Raw genomic sequence first — 25704 nt, forward strand, 5'->3', positions numbered from 1 at the left:
TGTGCTTTTGCTTATCAGTCAGAAAGCTGTGGGCCTTGAGACAAAACAAAAGACTACAAAGATATGGTGCAAGACTGCATGTCAATGAGCTCAATGTGAATATTTTACATTATACTGACAATACCTGAAATCCTGTACTCACACATAGGTACACATACGCAAACACTACTGGAAAAAGAGACAGATACCAACTTAGTGACAACAGAGTACAGTGGCAGATAATGAGAAAGAATGTCAAAAAAGAGAAAAAAGCCTGTCAAGCAGGAATTGCTGGACACAAGGACACACTAATAACTGGGTTTTTACAGAACTGAGCAGTGCGAGAGAGATGGGAAGACAGATAAAGAGAAGGAGATTAAATGGGCAAGGACAAGAAATTGCCATGAAAAAAACCTTGTACATGGAAATCCATGGTAACAGTCATAATGGCTGTCTACATGGAAACAAACACAAAGAGGACAACAATTGAAAATGAAAGAAGTGCCACAGTTAAGAGGCTGAAAACCTTGGCTCGGGTCCATGTTAATGCAGTGGAGGTAGGAGCAAAAAGGAGGAGGGCAAGGGGAGAGGAGAAGCGAGGGGTGGTCTGTAGAGTGACATGAGAGGCGGTATTTCTCAGAGGAGAGCTGGGGAGAGTCTTACAGAGCCTGTCTGGGAGGCACAGCGCACTTAATCCAGCTGCCTGGGAGGGAGGGAGAGAGATCTCAATGCAATCTAGAGGAGGGAGTAGGCAATTTTCAGCCATTCAAACTGATATACACTCAATACATTACCAACCACACACACAATCTTTTCCTCACATACATACACCACACCATGGCAGGTGCCCTGTGCCCAGATCAGTGGCAGTGGTAGAGACCATCTTAACTGACTCACTGAGGTTTGAGCTGAGGTCTGGATCCTCTCTGACTGTTAGAGCGTGAGCAGAGTTAGGAGCTTCACTTTCCCCAGTGCAGCAAGACCGCACGCCAGGCACGAGGCTCCCCACTCCTCCCCTCTCCCACTCTGCCTTTTCCTGGGCTTCTGTCCAGAGAATGACTGGCTCCTGTGGACCCAAGAGGAGCAACGCAGCCTGAAGATACAGTACACATCTCCAGCTCTGCCTCCCTGCTGGAACAGACAAATGCAGTGAGGTTTTTATAAATCGGCAGCAACAACACCTTTGTGGGATTCATTTTCTTTCATCAGATCAGAAAGAGTGGATCTGAGCTGGGCATACAGACAGACAAACAGACGGACTGACATATGGACAGAAAGCAGCAGGCACTGCGGCGTGAATGTAGCAACTGGACTTCTCTTCTCCCTGGTTACTAAAACCAAACAAGGATAATAGACAGAGCTATCCTGTCCACCAAGGTAGTGGGTGGATGCAGCTTTCAGCAGACGGCTATAGGGGAAAGCACAGACTGTATAGAAGCTGCAGACATACATCTACTTGATCCACATTGTGGTGATGATCAGAAAATGGGCTGTTACCTTTAAGTAGACTCATTTTGGATTGCTATACTTAAGCTCATCCCTTATTATACAGTGTTTGCAGGGAGTTGCAGAGCAAAGAACTGTGGACTTTTTCTCTTTTCATAGACTTTGCTGCCCATGTTGAGCGTACTTGCAGGCTTTCTGTGTAGATGAACGTGGAGTGTGTGCCTCGATGAGGATGGCAGAGTGCATAAGGACTGTGTGTGTGACACTGATGCTGCTGTATTTGGCTCCGCTAAGCACGGCTCACACAGCACACAGCGTTTACCCAAGGATACGGCTCTCCTACAAAGGTAAGAAAGACATAGTGTGTGTTTATGTGTTTGCATGTTATTTTTATTATAATTTTAAAGTTTGGCAACAAATTGTTATATTGCACAAATTCAAATGTTCCGATGTATTGCACCAATGTAAAGGTGGTGATTGCAGCACAGTGTGTAGAACTGTCAGGAATAGTCAATGCAGCCTGAATAGAAACTTGCATTCTCTGCTCAGTGCCTTCATGGCAGATTGAGAATAAGACAGGTGTAACAGTGCAAAAAGAATTTCACACTTTAATTGACTTCTACTTTAAATTTATTGCAGTATATATATTTTTGTTAGTAACAGTGAAATGATTTAAATGCATTCATAGAGATAGTTGTTATGATCAAGGTGAATTTAACATAGTTTCTGACATGTCTTTCTCTTCAACATATATGTAGAATGCAAGTGTAATGGTGAAAACTAGTGTGAAAACACACTAATACCAAGATCATACTGTGAGTCAGTAGAGAGGCGGCATCCTCTGTGAGTGAGTAAAAGAAGCCGCAGGTTATCATTACCACGTAATGAGATGGTCATCCATCAAGATTTATGTTTTAGCCTGAGAGAAAAAGTTACCATGCAGAGCTGGATTGGTGATCCTCTGCTCTGACACTGTGAAGTGCATACATTTTTTTTATTGACTGTTAATGCTCAAGGAGCCTGCTTGTGGTTTGTTTTGGTCTTTTGGCCACGGTGGCTGAGAATCCACAATGTGGCTTTCTCTCATGCTATAGTGGCGGAGTGATGGAGGAGGTATTCAGGCTTGGGAATGGATGGTGTTGTGTATGTGTCTGAGAGAAGAAGCGTGTGTATGTGCGTGTTTACATGTGTGTGGGAGTGTGTGATATAGATGTTCATGCACTGGTATGCAGACTGATTGTTGTGTATCTCTTGGACAATAATGAGGGTTTTATCTTTGTAGATAAAACTCTTGAGTAAACATTGCCTTTTTTCTCACTGCTTCTTTGATCTTTATAGCAACTGAAGGTGGTGATTCCACATAAGCCTGTTAGTCATGGTTGAATATAGGTGTGGAATTTGGATGGTCGATAACTCATAAATACGGCGCTGTTGGTCCTTTATGAGAGTTGACAAGTCTGGTTCATCAGTTGCATCTGTGAGGGGGGTTTGGTGTTTATTGGTATGTACTGTAAGACTTACTTACATAACTTTTTGCATATTATAATGTGTTTGGCACAAGAAAATGAATACATTTAGTAGGAAACAGAGAAAGACACAATGAAAAGTAATAGAAATGGAAGTAAAAAATAAGGAAAGACAAACTAAGACAAAAACATTAGAAAAAGAGATTTGGACTTTACGCTAGAGTAAATGCAAAGTTCATATATCAACAAAAGTGCGCAGATTAGTGCTGATGTATTTAGTAATAAATGCCACATCAACATCTGTTATGATCATGACTTTCATATACTGTACCACCCAATTCATTAACTGCCTGAAGGGAAAGCTGCTACAGTGATTGACACTCCACCTCTCTCTCCCTCGCTCTCTTCTGTGATACATGTTCTGGCTAGCACAGAGCGCTATGAAAAGGCTTCAGTTGGATCCTATCATTATGGAATGAAAAACAACTAAGCCTTAATATATGCCTCATGGGCTTTGCCAGTGATTTTTGCACACACCCTTAAGTTCACACAAACTCATACAAACACACACACATGCACAGGCGGAATACTGTGAATTCTTCACATGCCAATGACTTGGATGCGGTTCACAGAGATGAAGCGGGATGTGGTTTTAACTATTCACCCTTAGGACAAAGAGAATATTACCATAACATCTGGTATCAAAACAGTATTGCAAAAATAAATAGATTCTCCTCTTTGAGAGAAAGCTTGATAATGGCAAGGAAATATTTATAATATCAGTGCTGAAATTTAACCCGCTTCTTGTCAGATGGGCTGATATCAAGTGTGGGATCAATAAAAATCTCAATAAAATATCAACTTTCTCCTGGTTTCTGGAAATTAATTCCTCTGGGCACATTATCATGTGTTTCAAGAATGACCTGACAACAAAGCATTATGGATCTCTGCATGCTTTGATGTTAGCCACACTTCACACATGGTGTGCAATTACTATTCTCTTCTCTTTCATCTATTCTTCATCTTCTTGTCTAGACTTCTGGGCCAGTAATTTTTTTTCCAAATGCATTTGATGCACTTTCATCCCAGGCATCCTTTCATTTGCTTACACCCCCAATTAACTCCAGTTCCAAAAGGTTGTTACCTAAATCATGTGGAATATTGAATTACAATCATAGACTTTCTGCTGTCTTTGGAGCAGACTCGACCCTAATCTTTGGCTGCACATCTTTCAAAGACTTTAAACACAGGCTATTGATGGTAATATGCCTAAACTGCTTTTGGCCAATCAAACTCCTTAATTCCTGGGCCATTATATGTAGAAATACCCTGCAGTGAGATTTGTTCACTAAAGAATTGAAATGAGAACGTTTGTTTTTGTTACTATGTTTGTCCCTTTAGACACAGTTTCATTAGTTTTGAAATTGCACTGTCCTAGGCTCTTGGCAACAGCTTCTTCAAATTCTCCAGGCCTGTGGAGTGAAATGAACTCTACTTTTAGAACAACCATCAATTCTGCTGCTAATGGAGCTGTTGCACAGCTAGCATGTGTCAGAATCACGGCAGGTTGCAGGTAGGTGTCCCGACATACTTACTTCTCTGCCTCTACAGCACTGTCATCATGCTTGGCTTGAGCCGCAAAGAATGTGGTGCAGCAATTTTCATTATAGTGATGACCAAATCAGACCAAAGTCATTTACAACAACCTTTCTGCATAGTTTAATATGCTAGATAACATAGTTATCTTTGTGCTTACCTCTGAAGGTGAGGTTGTGTTGGACATTCAGTTCCTGCTCATTCAGTCACGTTACTTCATTTCAATCCAGCAGTGTTTTCAAACAACTCAGGATAATGCACACTTAGATACTAGGGGTGTGCCCAAATATAAATACGTTATTTGGCAAAGCAGAAATAGAGGGTTTTTTATGAATATTTGTTTCATACAAATATTTTGAAAATTATTTGTTTTCGGGAAGAAAAAAAACCCATGTCAAATGCCAGCATGCAGGTCGGTTACATCGCTATCTCAGTCTCTCTCCTCTGCTCCGCTGTTACGTCTATCAGCCGGCCTCAATGAGGAGAGTCACATCCACCTGCTACATGATGCACATTTCCTTATTTGGACATCGTTCCCGGAGCTGGGGGTGTTCACCAGAGATAGAGCTGAGCTACTGACACGCACAAAGTGCTCCCAAGGGACTGTCCATAACCTGTTGTTCCCCTTTTCCTTTCCACAAAGTTATGTTGTAAAAAATAGGCAATAAATGAAAAGTGCACAGCAATAATCTCCTTTGAAGTTCTTCCCTACACTTTACAAGGTGTGCTGTCTCTGCGTTATGAGTGTATAAATAGGTAGAGGTCTCTCTGCAATGAGGCGATGAATAAAGTTTTAGCTCAGTAGTCAGCACAGTTGTCTATGATCTGGGAGACTCCAGTTTGAGAGCCGGGATCCTTTGTAAGGAAGTTTATTCATGAACACTTATTGTAACACTTTAATTTTCTAATCATCTTTCCACTTTTATTCAAATACAAATACAAATAATTTTGCTGCCTCAACAAATATAGATACAAATACAAATACTGGGGCCTCTGCACACCCCTACTAGATACATAATAATAGATATCTATCCTATCCAACTACTCTGTCAATGTTTATTTACAGCAGAGAAATCTGTTCATGAAAATATAGAAAACAGCAACATCAAATCTAAATTCTTCCCTGAGTGAGTCTAGGTGTCATCGCTTCTGTTTGCAGTAAAAAGAAAAAAATACTGGATTGTGATGTGAGCAGTGTAATGAAAAAACAAAATCTAAAAATGTTTTTCTCATTCCTGAGAAATAACACAAGTTACAGATTATTATTGCAGACAAGCTTGTCTCTCATGAAAACATTTTTTCAATTCAGTAAAACTATTTGTCAGAGCAGCAATGGCAAACACATGGAATAAAACGTGACCCCTTCATAATAATTAAATTGACCATGCATACACTAAGCATGTATGCCATGCCAAAGACATGTTTACCTAACAGTCATGATCATTTAGTAAGATATAAGCTTTTCTTAAGCTTGTCTGTAAAAGTGAATAAAGTTATCAGTTGATGTAAAACTCTTCTGACTGTATATGTCAGCTTATATAAATAAAGGCATCTCCCAATTTTAGCCCAACCTTTACCTCATAGAAAATTCAAACAAAAGATGCTTAAAGCACTCAAGACTGAATTTAATCACACACTATGTGAGTGTGTGTCAGGTGTACTAAAAATGAATGAATGAGAATGTAAGCACACACAGTATAGTGAGGCTATTGAAAATACTGGCCAGCAGCAAATGCTAAAGCTTAGATGTTTTTTTTTCTTTTCCTCCACATTTACTGAAAATAGATGAGATACAGGCATGTGTGAACACAGTGACTACTCAGGTAGTAATTACAACTGTACCAATTACTTCTGTAATTTTAAACCTTCCTCTTCAGAGAAGAAAAAACTTTCTCTATATATTTTACAGTCTTGAAATGATGTGGCTGTAGGTGACTTTCCTCTGAGGTTGAGATGGGGAATACCAGTATGGCCTAAAGTTGTGTCTGACAGTGAAGGGGGGATTTTTATCTTATATTTTTTCTACTTAAAGCTAATGTGCAAAGTGAGGAGTTCCATTAACTTTCTTCCACCTACATGAGCAGAGACCTATAATTAACATTTACTACGTTGGATCGTGGCCATAAGGCAGTCATACCTTAAATCAAACCACTGGAAAATGGATGAATGGTGACACCTTTTAGGTCAGCAAAGTCAAAAGGATATTTTTTCCCGTCTACCCTTCCCTTCCTTCCACATTCACCTCTCTCCCTCTTTCTCATTTTGTCTGTGTACATCTCAGCGTCCTTTTCTCTCCCATTGTGTTAGGTGTGTGCTCTCCAGTTCATTAATGAGATGTCCAAAGGGGAAGGCAGCTGGTGAAAACCTAATATCCTTTCTGACCTTTTCCTGGTGAAGGGACCAGAGAGAGGAGATGAGTTAAGTTTGTGACATGGGAAAAGAAGGGAAGGCACAAAGATTGTTTGAGTCTTCTGAGTTTATGTTGCAATAATATTATAGACCAGAAAAAGAGAATGAAGGATGGTAGGCACTTCTGAAATGCCAAGTGGATATTGTTTATTATAGGCTAGTAGTTAAAAGAAAGCTAAGCTTGTCTGTCTTTATTTGACTTTGCTTTTGGAGGACAGAGAAGAAGCAGAGAGGAGAATGGCTACACAAGTTGGAAGTTAGCAAACTTTTTTCTGTGCTGTATTCAGTAGATATTAGATATTCACTGCAAATGACTGTTCATGTGTACTTTCACAAAAATCCTCTCCACACATTAATGTATCGAAAAGTAATTTTAATGTGGAATGACACTGATACATTTGGGCTCTGAGGTCATACTGTATGCATGTATGGTTGAGGCTAGGGTTTAATCCTGGGAAACAAGATTCCTGGGAATACTCATCCAAACCATTTCCAGTTTCCCAAGAAATATAATAATGGGAAGAGAGGAAAAACACTTTTTCAAACAATTACAACATACTGGAATATATTTAGAAAATATGTAGGCATACAGTTTACTTTCTTAAAAGATATATGCAACAATTGTGTGCGTGTGCAGGTGGAACACACTGAAAGCTTACTGTAATTAATAAACACAAAGACCCATTAATTCAAAGCCCATACACTTGTGACCTTTTGTGATTGCGCCATGACCGTTAATGCAATTAGTATGGTAACTTCCTTTTGGCCCACCGAATTCATCTGTTGTAGGCGCTACCATCGCTAACACAACACAATGTCTGCCACCAGCTTTGCGTGGAAATACTTCTGCTCTGTGAACAAATGATCAAATGTGCCAGAGGTTCAACAATATTTAACCCACTGAATTTGCTTAGATGAACATTGCACAATGTTTGAAATACTGAAGTAAAATAAAGAAATGCTCTGTTAACTTTGAGTGATCATTGACTTTGTTACTAGGCTATATCTAACAGTACTTGACTATTACAGAGGGCTGGCACCAGCAGCCTCTGAACACTTACAGAATATGGAATCCATCTCAGTTTAATAGAATTACTTTGAATGAGCCAGCTTGCTAGGAGTGTGCCCAAATACAAATACGTTATTCGGCAAAGCACAAATAGTGTTTTTTTTTTTTTTTAAATATTTGTTTCATACAGATATTTTAAAAATTAAAAATAAAAATAAACTATGTCAAATACCAGCCTGCAGGTCGGTTACATTGCTATCTCAGTCTCTCTCCTCTGTTCCGCTGTTACATCTATCAGCAGGTCTTAATGAGGGGAGTCACATCCACCTGCTACATGATGCATATTTCCTAATTTGGACATCATTCCCAGAGTTGGGGGTGTTCCCCAGAGATAAAGTTGAGCTACTGACACATGCTTCATGAACAAGCTTCATGAACACTTATTGTAACACTTTAATTTTCTAAAATTAAAAGCGTAATAAAAACAAAAACAGGATTTTTAAGCCTTTTTCCACTTTTATTCAAATACAAATACAAATTCAAATACAAATAATGTTGCTGCCTCAACAAATACAGATACAAATACAAATGCTGGGCCCTCTGCACATCCCTACTACTTGCTTTAATGAATTTCATTTTTTTATACAATGAAGAATTGACAAATAGCCTATCAGTTCCATGAGGCTGTTGTCAGGTCACAGATCACAGGTAATGAACATTGCATTTCATATTATTCATATATATTCTAGAGCGAAGTTCAAGCTGCATTCAAAGTTTATATTAGGCTATGTTCATTCTAATGTTGAGTAACATAAATGGTGTTCTTTTGCCTTACTAATTACCACCAGTACCACCAAACAATGCTCTAAAGAGGTCAGGTTGACAACCCATAGGTTTATGCATATTTCTTCTTGTTGCATTTAGTGTTGCTTGAAATATGACCAATGCGTTTTGACTGTAGCTGAAGTTGTCGCGTAAAAACAAGCCCAGTTCCCAGGATTCACAGGATAGTGTGCTTTGGGATAGATAGTATCTCATTTTCAGGAAAAATATGAATCCCTAGTTGAGGCAGTATAGCCTGGAACAGAAGATGATAGACATTGTTTAAATGTCAGTCAAAATGTCACACTCCTTTATTTGGAAATCCTTTTTAAAAGATGACACATGAATATGTTTGTGAATGTCTGTACTGTTTGATAAATAGGTATCTATTGGAGTTAATCAAAACATGAACTGCCAGTTGTTAGGGTATTCTCCTGATTTATAATATCAATTAGGTTACAGACTTGCACTATGTCTTTATTACAGAGAAATAGAGAAACACACTTTGCTCTCTCCCTCTCCTCTCATCCTGCTTGGACACTCCATGTGGCTTTCATTTTCCTCCGTGACATCATTCTCCCCTACACAAGGGGATTGTGGAACACAAGGCCATATACCGATAATGGCATAACACAGTTCTCCAGCTCCTGACCCCCACCCCCAGGGGCTCCGCAGTCTCGCTCCGGCCTTAACAGCACAAGGAGAACAGACTCCCTCCTTATTCCTGTCCCCTTTAACTCCAGTTCATTCCAATAATTCTCTTTGTTTCTGTTCCAGCAGAAGTCCCATTACTCAATGTGTAAACATAGACTTTCTCTGGACTTCTCTGGAAATATGAAACTGCTACCACAAGTTTAACATCTGACATGAAAGTTTAGTATTGGCAATAGATCAAATTATGTTAGCAAATTTAACTTGTGTTTTTAAGTTTTTTATGATCTCCTGTGTGCATTTATCTTGGTTTCTTTGACTAAAAATGAATATTTCCCGCCCTGCTGCTAAGAGACCTATAATTCAAAGTAGCTTGCTATTGCACACACAAACACACACATACACACACACATATTGTTCTTCCTGGTGCAGGAAAACACTGTTTCCATACATGGATAAAGAGGAGATCAGAAAGTTTATTTTGATTTCACTTCACCAAATCTTCTCAGGCATCTCTCAGCGCTCCTCAGACAGCCGATGAAAGTGTCTGTCTTGAGGGAGTCCTTTTTCTCTGTGTTTTCCATTTGAAGTGGGATCACAGTAGGGCCATGTGTCTCCCTGGCTCAGTTGCTGATGGAGAAACACCCTCCTCCTTCTCCTCCTCCTCTCAGTTCCTTAGCTGATGGCTAAGAAGCGCTCGCTGGCTGCAGACAAAACTTGGAGAGCAGAGAAAAAAGACATAGAAAGGATAAACGGAAATCCCCTCTTTCTCTTTTTCAGTCTGGGCAGTGGCCGCAACTGTCTGTAGCTGGTGCACATAATAACAGGGGAGAAACTTTTTAAACAGCATTGTGCACACCTAAGCATCTCTTAGTGAGTCAGTGTAATCAAAAGATGCACCAAGTGCGTTTTATAGTAACTGTGTAATTATGTGTAAGTCAGCAAATTAATGAACACCTTATTTTATTATAAACTTGATTATAGTTTCATATACTGGTGTTTCTCTCTTTTTCTTTCTTTCTCACGCTGGTTACTGTTAGAGTTTCCTCCTTTTGATTAATCAAATGAACAGGGAATGGAAACATCACATCTAAGATATCATATTTACCATTCTACATATGTAAACAATCCCAGAGTGAAACCTATCTGCGTGAGTGTGTATGTGTGTGTTTGAGAGAGAGAGAGCTTGCACATGGCTATGCATCTCATCGTGTGTATGTGTCTATATGCATCAGCTGCCACTCATCATTATTAACAAAGACAAGTGAAAAGTAGATGGAAAACGGGTTTGGCATATGCACTGTTTACTCCATCGCTTTAAATAGGCATCTGAGTCTGTCAACTAAATAAGTGGTAGCAGATCTGACTTCACATAAAGAAAGAGCTGATTGTTCGGGAGCCAGCCTAACACTTATAGAAAAGTTGGAGTGGAATGTTATAGTACCGTCCTTGATCTAAGTTCAGCTTAACTCAGAGGCAACTATGGGGAGATATAGGGGGGAGAGAGTGTGTGTGCACAAGAGAGAGGAAGAGACAGAGAGCTGCAAGTGTGTGTGGATTAGATAATTACAGGAAGCATGTCTGAGCCCTGGCAGAACACCACTGCCACATCCCCTCAGTCTCTGCCACCTAACCACCCGAGATCTAATTCTATTCAAACAAACAGTCGCCTGTTTCCACCAAAGAAATATTAATAGCAACAAAATATACACACTCACCCACTCCTCTGTGGATACCTAATCCTATTTTAAACAAATAAAACCTTCCATGGAGTGTATGCTGTTGCTATGAGTCATCTACAAAATGGGATAAACACACTCTCCTTATATCTTGGAGATCAAGTATCACTAAAAATATACAGATGTTAGAAAAACATATCATACAATTACCCCCTGCAACCCCAGCATGTAGAGACACCTCAGCATCATTTGAGGTAGTTGAAAGGTTTGCACGTATTACAGTCATGCAGTCTTTTTTTCTCTCTCTTCATTTAAAGAGAGTTTGCTGAGGAATAGTGCACGGATGGCATAAGTTGTGCATAAAATAGAACACATATAGAACATATTTGAGAACACAGCCTGTGCAATGCTGGAAGCCTACTATAAATTTTATCACAAACCGTAGCTTGTCTGCTTAAATCTGTCTGAAGTTTCTAAAGTTCTGCTAACACACTCCAGATCCCCGTTTCTACTTTTACAAGGACACCCAGGCCAACCCGTTTGTGTGTTAATGAAAGCTTTTTCAGGCCAGTGCAACTCACAGGAAGTGCACACCTGGGGGTGTGCACTGGGGCTTTAGCACTTAGTTTAAATCCTTCACCCTCAACCCTGCTCTCCAGAAGCTCACAGAGAGCAGGTATAGACGAGGTGACTGTCAGGTTCAATCAGGTAGATAGAACTGGGTGTGTGTTTTGCATGTGTGCATGCACATGCAAACTAACTGAGAGTCTGCCGGCGTAGAATATGAATAAGATACTTTAAAAGATCTGTGGAGTGTGTGTTTATATTACGGCTTCCTTTTTTAAATAGGATTTCAAATCACCTAAAGGAGGACTGACAGGGAGTAGCTTGCAATCTCAAACTAATGTCTGATTAAGAGAACGGTTCCGTTTCCTGTCTGATAAAACTGCTTCCTCCTCGTAGAAAAGACTGCATACATCAAATGGCCCTCTCAATAATCACAGCATCTTTCCCAGGACTCATATGTTCCACTTTTTCCCTGATTCTGAGGAGAATCTTTATAGTTTCCAGAGTGTCTTTGTGGTTGAGCTATGTCAAAGGTTAGCAGTAGTCCTTATAGCAATTTAATGGTATGTGGTGCTTGGGAGGGCTGCTTTGAACTTCCCTACATACTTGTTTATGAACTTTTAGTGATGATAAAAACAAGATGTCTATAACTGAACCAATGACACACTGTATGAGAGTAGCTGAATTGAGTGAGAGGAGGTATAGGTGCCACATGGGAGGGAGAGATGAGATGAAATGATAACCCTGCTGTTGCTCTCTGCCATTCTCTGGGGAAGTGATGAATCAGAAACATATGTTGCAATGTGCCCTTGGCCATGGGAGCAGTTGGGACTTAGGCACATGGAGAAGAGTTAGAAATCCCTTGAGAGAGGGCTTGGGTCAAATCTTACGGGTAGCTAGCAAGATATGGTTTTCATTGAAAATATGAATTTTAATCTTGCTTCTTGTTTGCTATCTAGCTAAATATATGTAGTGCTTCTGTCGTGTTGTTATAATTTCTATCTTGTTATGTTATTATCTCTACAGAGCTTTGGCAGCTGAACAGGACCTGGGTGTTCCAGGGGCATGGAACAGCTCTTCAGCCCCAGACCATGCTGTTGGATGATGGCCATGAGAGGCTTTATGTCGGGGCCAAGAATACTCTGTTCTCCCTAAGTCTGGACCGGGTTAACACACACTACAGAGAGGTAGGCCTGTTTTCACCCCCCATGCCCCACCCCCACCCCTGCCTGCCAGGTAGTGAGACACATTGATCTCTTTCACCCATGGAGCAATAAGTCAGCCAAACTGGGTGTGCATATGTGTGTCTGTCTGTGTGTATGTACACAATGCGTAGTTTTGAATTAGAAACTGAAATAGCATGGTACAATACCCTGTCAGATTATTTAAGCAATATGTGCTCTCACATTCTTAAAATGCAGTGGAGATAATATTGTTTGGTCAAATTTTCAACTATTAACCTAACTTTGTAAATATTTTTTTTCTTTTTTATATTTTAAAATGAAATAACACTGTTGTAAACGTAACTGTCTTCTCTTTCAGATCCAGTGGGCCAGTACTGAATCTCAGATAGAGGAATGTTTGATGAAGGGGAGGGAAAAGGTAAGGGACACTCTTTACAGATTAGTAAAATATAACTGACAGCATGACTGCATATGTTATCATCTGAGTGCTAGTATTAGTGTGGTTGACGATCAAGGGCAAAGCATAAATGCCCAGTTGGTAATGTGAATTAACTTTATGTGCATTTATAATAGTGTAATTGATGTATTCCAGTTTGTGGGCAGATCAATTATAGAGATAGATACTGTCAGCATGTATGGATTGATTTACATATCTCACTGTGCTCATTAACCTTTGTTTAACCTGAAGTATTGATGTTATTGATGATGCAGTAAAAGCCTGGCAATTTTCCATTTCCCCATCTTCTCTTTGTGGCCTCAATCCTCCCTCACGACCCTTCTACCACCCCCACCCCCAACCCACTCTCCCTACCCACTGCTTCATCTCTGTATTTCCTCCAACAGTCGGAGTGTGCAAACTATATCAAGGTCTTGCAGCAGTACAACCAGACCCATTTACTGGTCTGTGGAACAGGAGCCTTTAACCCCATCTGTTCCCTGGTCAGGGTGGGACACACAGGGCAGGTGAGTCCCAAGGACTGAATTTGGTTTAACAGCCAAATATTTAAGTTGTATTTTTTAAAGTCAAACAGCACAGTGACCTGACATTTTGGTCTGGTTATTTATTGTGGAAGTTTCTTGTTATGCAGTGTTTTCCTTTGCCTGTGCACCAGATTTTCACTGTTAATGACTTGCAGCAAAACAGCCAATCATTCCAATGAAAATGTTGTAGATTTCTGTTATACAGCCGGCCAAATTTTACATTGTACTCTTTTACTCTACACTCTTTTCTCTTACATAAAACCTTGTGTAGCCAGAACCTTCTTCACAGTGTTTTGGAAATATTTTAGCCAGAAGCTCTTAGTAACTATTAGTACAGCTTGGACCTGAGCTGTTAAACACACAAGCTACAAGATGAGTTTATCCTCCTAGCAACACGGAGTAATGTGAGGTAGAGCTGGAAAAGACAGTGAGTGAGAGAGGGTGGAGTTTTGTTTTCCTTGCGGGGAAAGAATTTGCCACACGGTTCTCATTTATATTATAAAAAACTGAAACCACCACCGGTCAGGTAAAATGGGCCAGGTGCTGCTTTCTTTAGGAGGGATTTGGAGGACAGGAAAGACTAATGTTCTGTCTCCGTACTCTAGGGTCAATTCAAGTGTGTATGTCAGGAATGTTTGTGCATACTGTTGGGCATGCAAAATTGCCTGCATACATCTATGTGAGCATGATTGTCTAGACGTATGACACGTATCTCCCAGATGTCAAACACTGAGCAGCCCTTAGGTGCGTGCGTGTGTGTGTGTGTGTGTGTGTGTGTGTGTGTGTGTGTGTGTGTGTGTGTGTGTGTGCGTGTGTGTGTGGGGTGTATTTAGAGAGAGAGGAGGGGAGAGACCTTCTCACCCTGCATTCCTTCACTGGTCCAGTAGATCGACCAGGCCAGTTACACCTTTCAAACAGGAACCACACTCAATCATCACTCATATCATTGGAATGCTCGTAGAGTGAGCAAAACTGGATCAGCTATGGCTGGTTGCTTTATGTATATGCAACCAAATCTCTCTTCAAGCATGAATTGCCTCACATAAATTTCCTCTATGTTGTATGAGATTACATCTTGTCTAGAATTACCATTAAGCCTGAGCTGAATAATATTTATGTAACGATAAATTAAGATAAGGCAACCACTGGCTAAAAAACTGAATATTTATGCCTACTGGCTCTGTTATTTTAATGAAAAACACCCCATGTTTCCGAGCATGTATAGTGATAGTGATTCAACGTTATTTTACCTATTTTCTGTTCAGTTTTGACAGATCACATCATATGATGGATGAGTTTAACCCAGAAACTGACTTCTGTTACAGTCACGCAGGGTTTTAGTCACAGCACAGTGGGGTTCCTGCTCTACTCATAAATCAATGACATCCTCTCTGATCTGCCAGTGACAGTCATAAACACTGTGGTGGCCCACAACAGATGAGCTAGTTCTATAGGAAGTTGAGGTCTGTCTTTATGTGTGTGTGTGTGTGTGTGTGTGTGTGTAGGGGGTGGGGTGGGGGGGGCGTCTGTGTTTCTGCCACCTGCTGTGCAAGGCATCAAGATCAGAAGAGTAGTAGTTAACTCACTGTGATATAAGAGCATAGCATAGTGGGTTATACAGACAACAGTCCTTCATTTGGTCATCCATCACTCCTTGTCTCATCTATCTTCACTCCTCCTTCTCATCCATCACTTTCTGATCACTCCTCTCTCTAATTCACCTCTCTCTTTCTCACCTCCTGGGGTTCGTCTGGGTGTTGTTAAAGGCTTTGTACGGGTACATCTTTTGAATATGTGCTTGCAACGTTTATGTTTCTGCATATTTGTGTGTGAATAACTTTGAACTTTGTGCTTGCCTGTGCGTGTGTCTCTGTGTGTGTGTGTGTGTTTGTGTGTGTGTGTGTGTGTGTGTGTGTGTGTGTGTGTGTGTGTTGTTCACAGGATAGGCGGTTTGCTCTTGAAGAGGAGAGTATTACAAGTGGCAGAGGACGTTGTCCGTATGACCCCAACAGTCCCTGCACATCTACATTCTCCAGTAAGAACTTATCACCTCACCAACACTTGTGAGACTACAATGTATGTTTTCATTTCAGTTGGGTGAATACATAACATACAATTCCACTGAAGAGGTTTGCTCACTTTGTTGACGTCTAAGGATCCAATACTGCCATCTTGTGGTGCTTTTTCATGCCGGTATTTTAATCACAGTAAAAGGGGTTTGCAGTTTTGATAACACATATCTTGTTATTAAGTTTCTGCTTGATTGTGTGTGTGTGTGTGTGTGTGTGTGTGTGTGTGTGTGTGTGTGTGTGTGTACATTAGGAGGAGAGCTGTATATTGGCCTGTACACTGACTACTGGGAGAATGACGGTGCTTTGTGTCGACTTAACAACCAGACCTACACACGCACTGAGAGAGACGACAGGCAGCAACTCAATGGTTGGTGTATATTACAGAATAATTACATGTCCCTTATAGTCTGCTGCAAATAGATATACCTTATTAAAAAATCCTAAGTATGTTCTCAGAAAATTAATAAAAAAATGTCCAATAGCGCAAACAGTAAGATGTTACTTTAATGAGATGTTATTAGGGCCTGAGCCCCAAAGGGGCAAAGACCCAATTGTTTTTCATGTGTTTGTTTGTTTCTTCGTCTTCTTCTTTCTCTTCGTCTTCTTCTTCTTCTTCTTCTTCTTCTTCTTCTTCTTCTTCTTCTTCTTTCTTCTTTATTATTACGCCACTTCAACCCTTAATTTGACCCCCAAACATGCTCAAAAACTCACCAAATTTGGCACACACATCAGGTCTGGAGAAATATTTGATAAAATGTAAAAATTAACTCCTAAAGTGCCAGAATGTGCTCTCTAGAGCCACCTATGTAACTAAAATGCCCGCCACGGCCCGTAGGAATGTCGTAGAGAGATCAAACCAAAACTCAATTATTCATCTCATCAAGACCTACAAATCATATGCTGACACCCCGACCTAAATCCAACAGGAAGTCCGCAATTAGCCTTTCAAAATAAGACTTTGCCCCAATTTTGGCCCCCGAACAAACGCTATCTCCTCCGAGGGCGTTAATGGTATCGGCTTCAAACTTTAATGGGTGACTTATGACACTATGCTGAAAAAAAGTTGCTAAAAACTTTGTAATAACTCGAATGGTTTGGATTTAATAAGCCCTGAAAGTTGCAGTGCCATATCACACCTTACAATGTAAACCAATGGGGAGGCAATCTATGGGCATGAACTTTGTGTCAAACAGAGGCTTCTGACGTCAAAACTATAAGTCTGACCACTTTAAAACCTGTATCAATGTATTCGCAATGAAATTTCCTACCAAGAAATATGATTTTTAATGTAAGCTTTGGCCAAAGTAATGGGATTTATGAGGAGATTTCACAAAACAGCGTACTCTAAAATCATCCTCTCCAACTGCTCCTGATGATGTCACTCACTCAGTGCTGTGAAACATTCTGCAATACACACTCATTATAAAATCACAAGAGGAGCAAGAAGACTTTAAAACTCACACTCTAATATCTCAAAAACAATAAAAGATAGAAAAAACATGTAAATTCAAGATTTGTAGGTCAAAGTCTCATCACTCATTTAAAGTTCAAATGAAGTTTGTATCTAAAACTATGTGGAAGCAGTAAATGTTCAAAAAGGTGTGGGTTCTCAAATTCTCATCCTGTCAATCAAACTTTCAAAATAAAAGCACATCACACTTGTAAGAAATATCTCTCATTTTTAAAAAGCAAAATGATCTGATCCCGACCGACCAGAGTGCGAGGTCTCGACCAATGCTGCTTGAAGCTTTAATTTAGTTTGTGTTTTAAATCTATTTTATTCATACATATAGGCCTATATATATGTAGATGGTCTCAGACATGACTTGACAAATATTAAATTCTTTTTTCAGACCTGCATACCATAAAAGACGTGAATTTTTACCATATGAATTTTACCAGCTTATAATGAGCATACTGTTTTCTCCACCTAGTGACATCAACAACCTCCACTTTTTAACCTTATGTAAACTTTATGTTTCACTGCAGGCCTTTTTTGTTACAAATTCTACTTTCCACAGAACCTAACTTTGTGGGGTCAGCAGTTATCCCTGACAATGATGACAGGGATGATGATAAAGTTTACTTCTTCTTCACTGAACGAGAGATGGATGCTGAGGGGGCGAACAAGGCTGTGTATACCCGTGTTGGACGAGTCTGTGTGGTAAGAATGCAAATGCTGTGCACCTTTTCTGGACTTAAACCAGCCAAAGCCAAAGTACTGACAGTGCCGTCACAATTTATATCTTCTCTCATTTCTCAGAACGACCAGGGAGGACAGAGAATGCTGGTGAATAGATGGAGCTCTTTTCTGAAAACTCGTCTTATCTGCTCTGTGGCTGGACCCAATGGCATTGATACACACTTTGATGATCTTGGTAGGGCTACGAGGACATTTTTTTTGCATGTCATCGGATTTGTTGATTATTAAAGCGATAGCTTTTTAGTATCCATCTGTCAAGATTTGTTGAGGTGGGAAAGTCAGAATGGTACTGAGGATTTTTGTTGCTATATGTGTCTGTGCTGCAGCAGTGCTAACAAATTTATTTTTTTATTTTTTTATTTAGTAATAAAGCAACACATCTCATCAATACTTGAGGTTATTTCTATAAGATGTACAGCCAGCAAAATTTACTACATTTCATGTAGAGTGACACTCACTACCAATTTTCACTTGTTCAAACTATATGCACATCACTTACAACTTCTTTAACAGACAAGACTAGACAAGTACAGTTTTGCTGGACTGTGAGTGAACCCAGGTTAGTGACTATAAGATCAAGTTACTCAGCAATCAAATCAAACTGCAGATTTGCAGAGCAGTGTTGGTAACTCTCTTCAAGGGAAAGTAGTTAATATCTACCTAAAAAGTTGACTAAGTGTTGTGGTTATATAAAGATACATTTACATGAAATTATCCAAATGTTAGAACTAGTGTTATTTCTCACAATTTCAAGTTTATTTTAGGAAAACATTCTCAAATAGAGATCCTCTGTCATCCAGTAATTTTATTGGATGTTAGAGAGGGTGTCCCATTGGTTGGTCTTGAAAATGTTGCTTATGCACATTTGAGCAATGTGTTTCAGTCATATTAAGACCTTGACTTGAAAAGCTCCCAAAAAAATGTCAGTACTTTAACAATACTTTGTTAAAGTAGCCATATTTGTAGCCATATTTGCTAGCAGCTTTGCGTGGCTATAGTTAGGCACAGCCATGCTTTGAGCTAAAGTCATTATTACAACATACTCACAATGACAATATTAACATGCTGATCTTTAGCAGGTAATGTACCACATTCACAATGTACCACATTCACAATGACAATAGTTGTCAAGAAATTTCACTAAAAAAACAAAAAAAAAATTCTACACTTTGTGTTTCAGAGGATGTCTTTGTTCTCAGAAACAAGGATGGGAAAAACCCAGAAATCTTTGGCCTTTTTAGCACAACAAGGTGAGTAGAGGAAGACATCAGCATTTCATTATTCAGGCACAATTTTGTTATCCATTAAATTACCAATAAAACCTTCTTTTGCAGTGCTGTGTTTAAAGGCTACGCTGTGTGTGTCTATAACATGGAAGACATCAGAGCAGCTTTTAATGGTCCATTTGCCTACCGGGAGAGACCTGAGCATCGCTGGTCACCTTATGAGGACAGAGTCCCCTACCCTCGACCTGGATCTGTGAGTTTTAATGTCTGAATAAAGTTATTCTTATGGAACTTCATTTCTTGATGCTCCAGCATTATGCATTCACAGCACTCTCCTTTAGTCTGTGTCCGTGACAGGCGTCCTTAGAGAGGGAAAGTGTTGTGAGCATGTAGGACACTCTGGTGAATGTCAGCACTGTTGTAGCTACATCAGCAGGTCATACAGGGACAGTCTGAGCCAGACTAAAGCATGTCAGCTTTTTTTTCTTTTTCTCTATAATGCAGACAGTGCAGATGCAATTAATGACCCTCCTCTGTCTCTGCTTTGCTCCTTCCTTTACTCTCTCTGAATTTTTCTTTAACAGTGTGCCAGTAAAGTGAATGGTGGTGGCTTCTCCAGCTCTAAGGACTTTCCTGACGAGGTTTTGCGGTTTGTGCGTGCTCATCCTGTGATGTATCATCCAGTCCTTCCCCAGCATCGTAGACCTGTCCTGTTGCAGACAGAGCCAGGCAGGAGAAAGCTGACCCAGATTGCAGTAGACAGGGTCCAAGCCCAGGATGGACACTACCATGTTCTCTACATCGGCACTGGTATATACATACTGTGAAGAATGAATATCCACTGCAATAAGCTTATATATGCATATATGCAACAAAAATGCATATTAGTAGTTGCAAAATAAAATTAAAGGAGGCACTCTTAACATTTAACACACATGATGTGACATTTTGATGGCATACAGTCATACTTTAAACAAATATTAGTGTAATACTGACACTTGTTGCATGCTAAGACAATTTTGAACCTGAATTGATTTAGGAAATAACACATTTTATTCATTCATTTGATGTCAAGGCAACTACATTAACTGTAAAACTTTTGTTTAAGCAACAGTGTAACATTCATGCCGAGTGCTTCTTCTTTTCATTAGATGACTCAGTGGTGTTGAAAGTTATCACCATCTACAACAAAGACACAGACACTATGGAGGAGGTGCTGCTGGAAGAGCTGCAAGTATTCAAGGTACTCTATTTTTAGCTAAAAAATGTGAAAGCAAATTAGACTTTGTAAGCACACAAATTCTGCATTTTACTGCATATTTATCATAGTCCATTACTGCTGCAGTTGCACCATTAGAGTGACTGTTTAGAAAACACTGCATTGCTGATTTACTTCATTTACATCATCAGAGGAGAACATGAATTGTGTGATATGAATATATCAGTTCTACTTAGAGCAGTTATTTGAAAACTAGTATTAGGGGCAAGCAGTGACTGCTGCCATTTTAATTAAGAAATAATTTTGGATGGATAGAAGCATGACAGGAGGGCTCCAGTGACAAAGAACTATATGCCAGCTCTTACTGGCACTTTATTCTTACTTTATTCTAACTTTTGATGAACCACTGATTCAATATCATTGTTGAATACTGTAAAAGCAAAATATTGTCTATTTGCAGGTGCCAGCACCAATAAAAGAGATCATAATATCACCAAAAAGGGTAAGAGGAGCATCTGAATCCATATACTGTTGTTCATACCTGCAATTCTGTTGTTTAGCCACAAGATGATAACATTGCAACACTTTGCTTTACTTTGCATTGACATTGACAATTTTGATGTACTGTAGCCTACTTTTGTGAGCCTACTAAGTAGCCCTGCTAGATGAGGTAAAGACAGAAAGGATATGTAACATTTGATTCCAATTAAATTTTGTCTTGATATCAATGGTCCATGTTTTTGGGTCCACAGCAACAGCTGTATGTGGGGTCAGAAGTGGGTGTGGCCCAGGTCAGACTACATCAGTGTGACCTCTATGGCTCAGAATGTGCTGATTGTTGTCTGGCCAGAGACCCTTACTGTGCCTGGGATGGCCTCACCTGCTCCAGATACTATCCCGCTGGAGTCTACACGAAGAGGTAACAGCACACAGCTCCGAAAGAAGGCCTGTTTTTCTTCTTCCTGCAGATGTGTGTGTGTGTATGTGTGTGTGATATCAGCTGTTCACACCTTTACTAGTACACCTTTGTTCCATCATAGCATCTTGCCCTGAATGTCACAATGCTCTGCTGCCAGACTATCAAGCCATTATCACAGGCACTGAGAGACATGACAGCCAGGTGTTATGCAATACTGATCAGTATGCACTTGGTTTCCACCCTTCTTCTTCTTTCAGTTTTTCCCTCTCTTTCTCCCTCTTTCTTTCTCTCCCTCCCTTCACTGATCCCTCACGCTTTCATCACATGTTCAAAATTTCTCTCTCTTTACTTCCCTCTCTTCCATCTCAGCAGACGATTCAGGCGGCAAGATGTTCGTCATGGCAACGCTGTCCAGCTGTGCAATGGAATGCAAATTGATGGTTAGTGTATAAGTGATTGTGTGATTGGTGTGTGTACGTGTGTGCGCAGACTAGACTGTGTGTAGTTATTGGCATCTGAAATGTTGTCAAACGAATACTGTAAACCGCAAGGAAACGATGTAGTTCTTCAGAAGCACTAGACAGAATATAAATACCAACTCTTATGTATCATTGCATTTGGCTAAGGTGAGGTTAGTGCGGTTTTATAATGGATGTAGATTGTGGTAAAACAATCCACTCTTTGCCATCTCACTTGCACAGGCACTATTTGTTATGATCTTTTATGATGTGTATGTGTATGCTTGTTCGTAGATGAAAAATGGCACAGAGCCGAGGAGAGGCTGGTGTACGGTGTCGAGAGCAACAGCACTTTACTCGAGTGCGTCCCTCGATCACTTCAGGCCAAAGTCCTCTGGTTCTTACATAAAGGAAGAGAGAAAAACGAGGTGAGTTTTATGTCCCAAAATATGTAAAGAAATGCAAATGCAACCATATAGAAGACACTACACCATACACATGAACAAATGATATGAAATTATACAATACATTGAAGAAAAGAAAAGTAAAAATTTTTTTATTTATTTACTTTAAGAAAAGTAAAAAGAAAAGTAAAAAGAAAAGTATTGTACAATTAAGGTTCCAGTTACAAACCCATATCGTATTCTTCCTCTCACTAGTCTCACTAGTCATACACATAGTTTTGATTTGACTTTAAGCTGATATTTCTGCTGCTACCTCAGTTTTTGGCAAAAATCGACATTTAAATAGTGAGGTCTGTGGATTTTCCTGAGGACATTGTTTCTGTTTTTCAAATGTAATGTTTCAATGCACCACAAACTAAATTCAGTTCTCCTTTGTACTGGAGTGGTTTTGCCACTCAAGCAATACATACAGTATGCATCCCAGCAATATCTCAAAACACTGGGAAATACATTTAAAAGAATCTTTATATCTTAAATATTTAGATTTAGATATGCAGTATATATTACCATTAAACAAAAACTGGTATAGTTATTTACTTCACAGAACCTTAAGTATAGAAATCACTGTATTGAGTGCACTATTGGAGGACTACCCTGCCTTAATTTATTCTTTTTTTAATTAAAATTCTTTTAGGGAGAAGAAAAAAAATCAGCAGCATTGCTGCAGTTGTCTGAATCACTAGAGTAGCCTTAAAGAATGGCTACATCACAGGCTAATACTATATATTCTTTTGTTTTTTTCCTCCATGTAGGTTCGAAGTGATGAGCGAGTTATCATGACCTCCCACGGGCTGCTGTTCTTACGTGTGAGAAGCTCTGATGCTGGTGTGTATGTGTGCCAGACAGTGGAACACGGATATGTGCACACATTATTACGTGTCACTCTACACGTGCTGAAAGGGGAGAGGGTGGAGTCTGCGATCCACAGAGCTAATGATGGAGAGGGAGAGAAAGCTGGAGCTTCATGCCACCCCCCAATGGGCTCCCTGCCAGGCCCAAGCATCAGCCCCAGGGCTCTAGTGCCGTCCTCAGTCCCAGGCCCCCACTCCAGGCTGTGGTACAAGGAGTTCCTCCAGCTTATTGGCTATGGGGATGCCCAGAGAGTAGAAGAGTACTGTGAGAGAGTGTGGTGCTCTGATAAAAAACGTAAAAAGACCAAAAGAAGATATGCTCCACCAGGTGGCGAGAAGAGAGGGAAAGGGAGGGGAGAGGAGAACTCCCACAGAGCACCCAGGCACACCTTGGACACCTGAGGAGAACAGAGATTAACTGCACATACACATACACACACACACACACACGCACACATACATAGTCTAAAGGTCAGACTCACTCAGTGTTTGCACCATGTAAAAGGTTTTCACTTTGCTTTCAACAAGAGCAGTAACGCACAAACAACAGTAGCCAGCTGTCTCGCTACTGTAGCTACATTTATTACTCAATAGTTTGACTATGCTGTCACCAATTATTTTAAAAATACTAATTATCTGGCGCAGACCCTGAGTAAATACTATAAATGTCAGTGTCAGTGCAAAGCAGAGGCCCTGGAATGAGATGGGTGACTGATTACACGACATTGCCTCTGATCTGAAGAGGCAGAACATATATATCAGCTCCTGTGGACTGACCCAGCCCAACCCAGCTGTCAATCCAAACGCACACAGAGACTACTTCACCAAATCTCTGCTCTATCTCTCATTATGGCTCAATATGACTCTTACTGTATCAGTTATGAGAGAAAACAACGTGTTAAAAGGTAATGGCATTCTTTTTTTTTTTTGGTACAATGATAACTTATTTTCTTAGTTTCTACTTTAAGTTCTGTAGTTGTTTAGATGTCATAAACTGGAAAAAATAGTGTTGTTTTTGTACAGTGAAAAATGCTTTGAGCTTTATGATACTGCTTTGATTTTAATGTGGTCATGGCTGTGGTGTGTGTGGTTACAATGGCCACAATTCATACAGTAAAATGTTGCAATGCCACTATTATGAATATTTGAAACATGTTTTAATTATAATTATGCCCTCAATGAAAGTAAGTACTATTTAAGCACTTGTAAACCCTGTTACAGTAAACCAGTGGATATTATTGTTATTTTAAGTGTCTACATTTAGATCTGCAGTTGTGGTCAAATGTACCAACAGTATTGTGTGTATTGTATATTGTATTTATCTAAAATTAAGGGTGGTCTTTGTGTGCACATCTGGTAACTGTGTATTCAAAAACTCACCCTTCTCTGCTATCCCCCCCTCTTTCCCTTAATCTCTCTCTCTCTCTCTTCATCTCTCTATCAGGCCTTACTCCCTCTTCACCGCCCCATTTGTTTGTTTGTAACAATGTTGCAGATGGGATTCATAATTACCACCACAGACAATAATGTAGAACACCACATGTCCCTTAGAAGAGACAGACAAATAAATGTTAGGGTGACCATCCAAGCATGTCATTAGGAAAACTGATGAGTCAGCCCCATGAATATACAGCTACTCCTCAGATGACAGAAACATCAAAGAATCTGATGTCAACATGAAAAGTATTGTAGTGGATATGTTAATAACAGAGTCTGGGGGAATCACGTCTTGTTCCATGTCGTGCCTTACTTACTTATCTCTCGGTTTTGTCACTTTATAGTTTGGATCTGGCTGTCTTTACCACATCCATAATGTGGTTAAGACAATAGCTTGGTCTCTGTCAAGGCCTTATACTCTTATCTTCACTCATCATTCTCTTTGAATGTTTTGAAGAGTTTTGACTTTGATTGAAAATGCTGTGTCTGCTATACCCCTTATAAATACCTGCCATTAAAAAAAGATGGACCATCCTTCCCTGGTGTCATCTCTGTGGTTTGGCCATCTATTATGACAAAGTATACGCTGTGCATGTGCAGACACACATGCACATTCACACACTCACAGACACACACTCACACACATAGAGGCTGAGCCAATGAAGCATAAAGAGAAGAGAGACAGCCTTGTGCAGTCGTCACTAGATTAAAACATAGAGATTTTGTATTATGCAACACTACTACAATTCAATTAGACAATTGTTTACAGATTAGACTACAACACTTGTTGTAGTCTAATCTTTTTTCTAGGTATTTTTTGCATTGAGCCTCTTCTTGTTGTGGTACTGTAGTGTGTTCTGGGAAGATTCTGTATGTGAATCTTTCTTTTTTTCACAGACTCACAGTGTGCTGTACACTGGGAAACCATACTCATTCAAATTCTGTCTAGGTCTACCTGAGTGGGTGGGGTGCTGAAGGCATCTGAGAATGGAATCCATGCTGCTGATTTATTCCACATGGCTACCATAGCAACAGGCTCTGAACCAGTTCAGCTCCCCTCCTCATC

At 39.9% G+C, this 25704-nt stretch overlaps 1 protein-coding gene across 1 annotated transcript; it reads left to right on the forward strand.

Annotated features, from left to right (window-relative positions):
• The first annotated feature begins 1545 nt into the window (after positions 1 to 1545).
• sema3e (sema domain, immunoglobulin domain (Ig), short basic domain, secreted, (semaphorin) 3E) lies at positions 1546 to 25156 on the forward strand. The gene is made up of 17 exons (XM_042410551.1): positions 1546 to 1772; positions 12651 to 12811; positions 13167 to 13226; positions 13652 to 13771; positions 15731 to 15824; positions 16112 to 16228; positions 17883 to 18025; positions 18125 to 18239; positions 19245 to 19314; positions 19399 to 19543; positions 19875 to 20100; positions 20442 to 20533; positions 20970 to 21011; positions 21262 to 21428; positions 21798 to 21868; positions 22181 to 22314; positions 23103 to 25156. The coding sequence occupies exons 1-17, from the start codon at positions 1652 to 1654 to the stop codon at positions 23601 to 23603; spliced, it is 2379 nt and encodes a 792-aa protein (XP_042266485.1). The 5' UTR covers positions 1546 to 1651; the 3' UTR covers positions 23604 to 25156.
• Positions 25157 to 25704: the final 548 nt, after the last annotated feature.

This window comes from Thunnus maccoyii, chromosome 5 (assembly GCF_910596095.1).
Source record: "Thunnus maccoyii chromosome 5, fThuMac1.1, whole genome shotgun sequence".
Lineage (NCBI taxonomy): Eukaryota > Metazoa > Chordata > Actinopteri > Scombriformes > Scombridae > Thunnus > Thunnus maccoyii.

What these genes read in the sequence shown, in the direction of transcription:
- sema3e (XM_042410551.1), top strand. Translation starts at nt 1,652, where the DNA reads ATGAGGATGGCAGAGTGCATAAGGACTGTGTGTGTGACACTGATGCTG. An exon ending in CGACAGGCAGCAACTCAATG is followed by an intron (nt 16,229 to 17,882) that starts GTTGGTGTATAT and finishes TACTTTCCACAG; the next exon opens with AACCTAACTTTGTGGGGTCA. An exon ending in AAGAGCTGCAAGTATTCAAG is followed by an intron (nt 20,534 to 20,969) that starts GTACTCTATTTT and finishes GTCTATTTGCAG; the next exon opens with GTGCCAGCACCAATAAAAGA.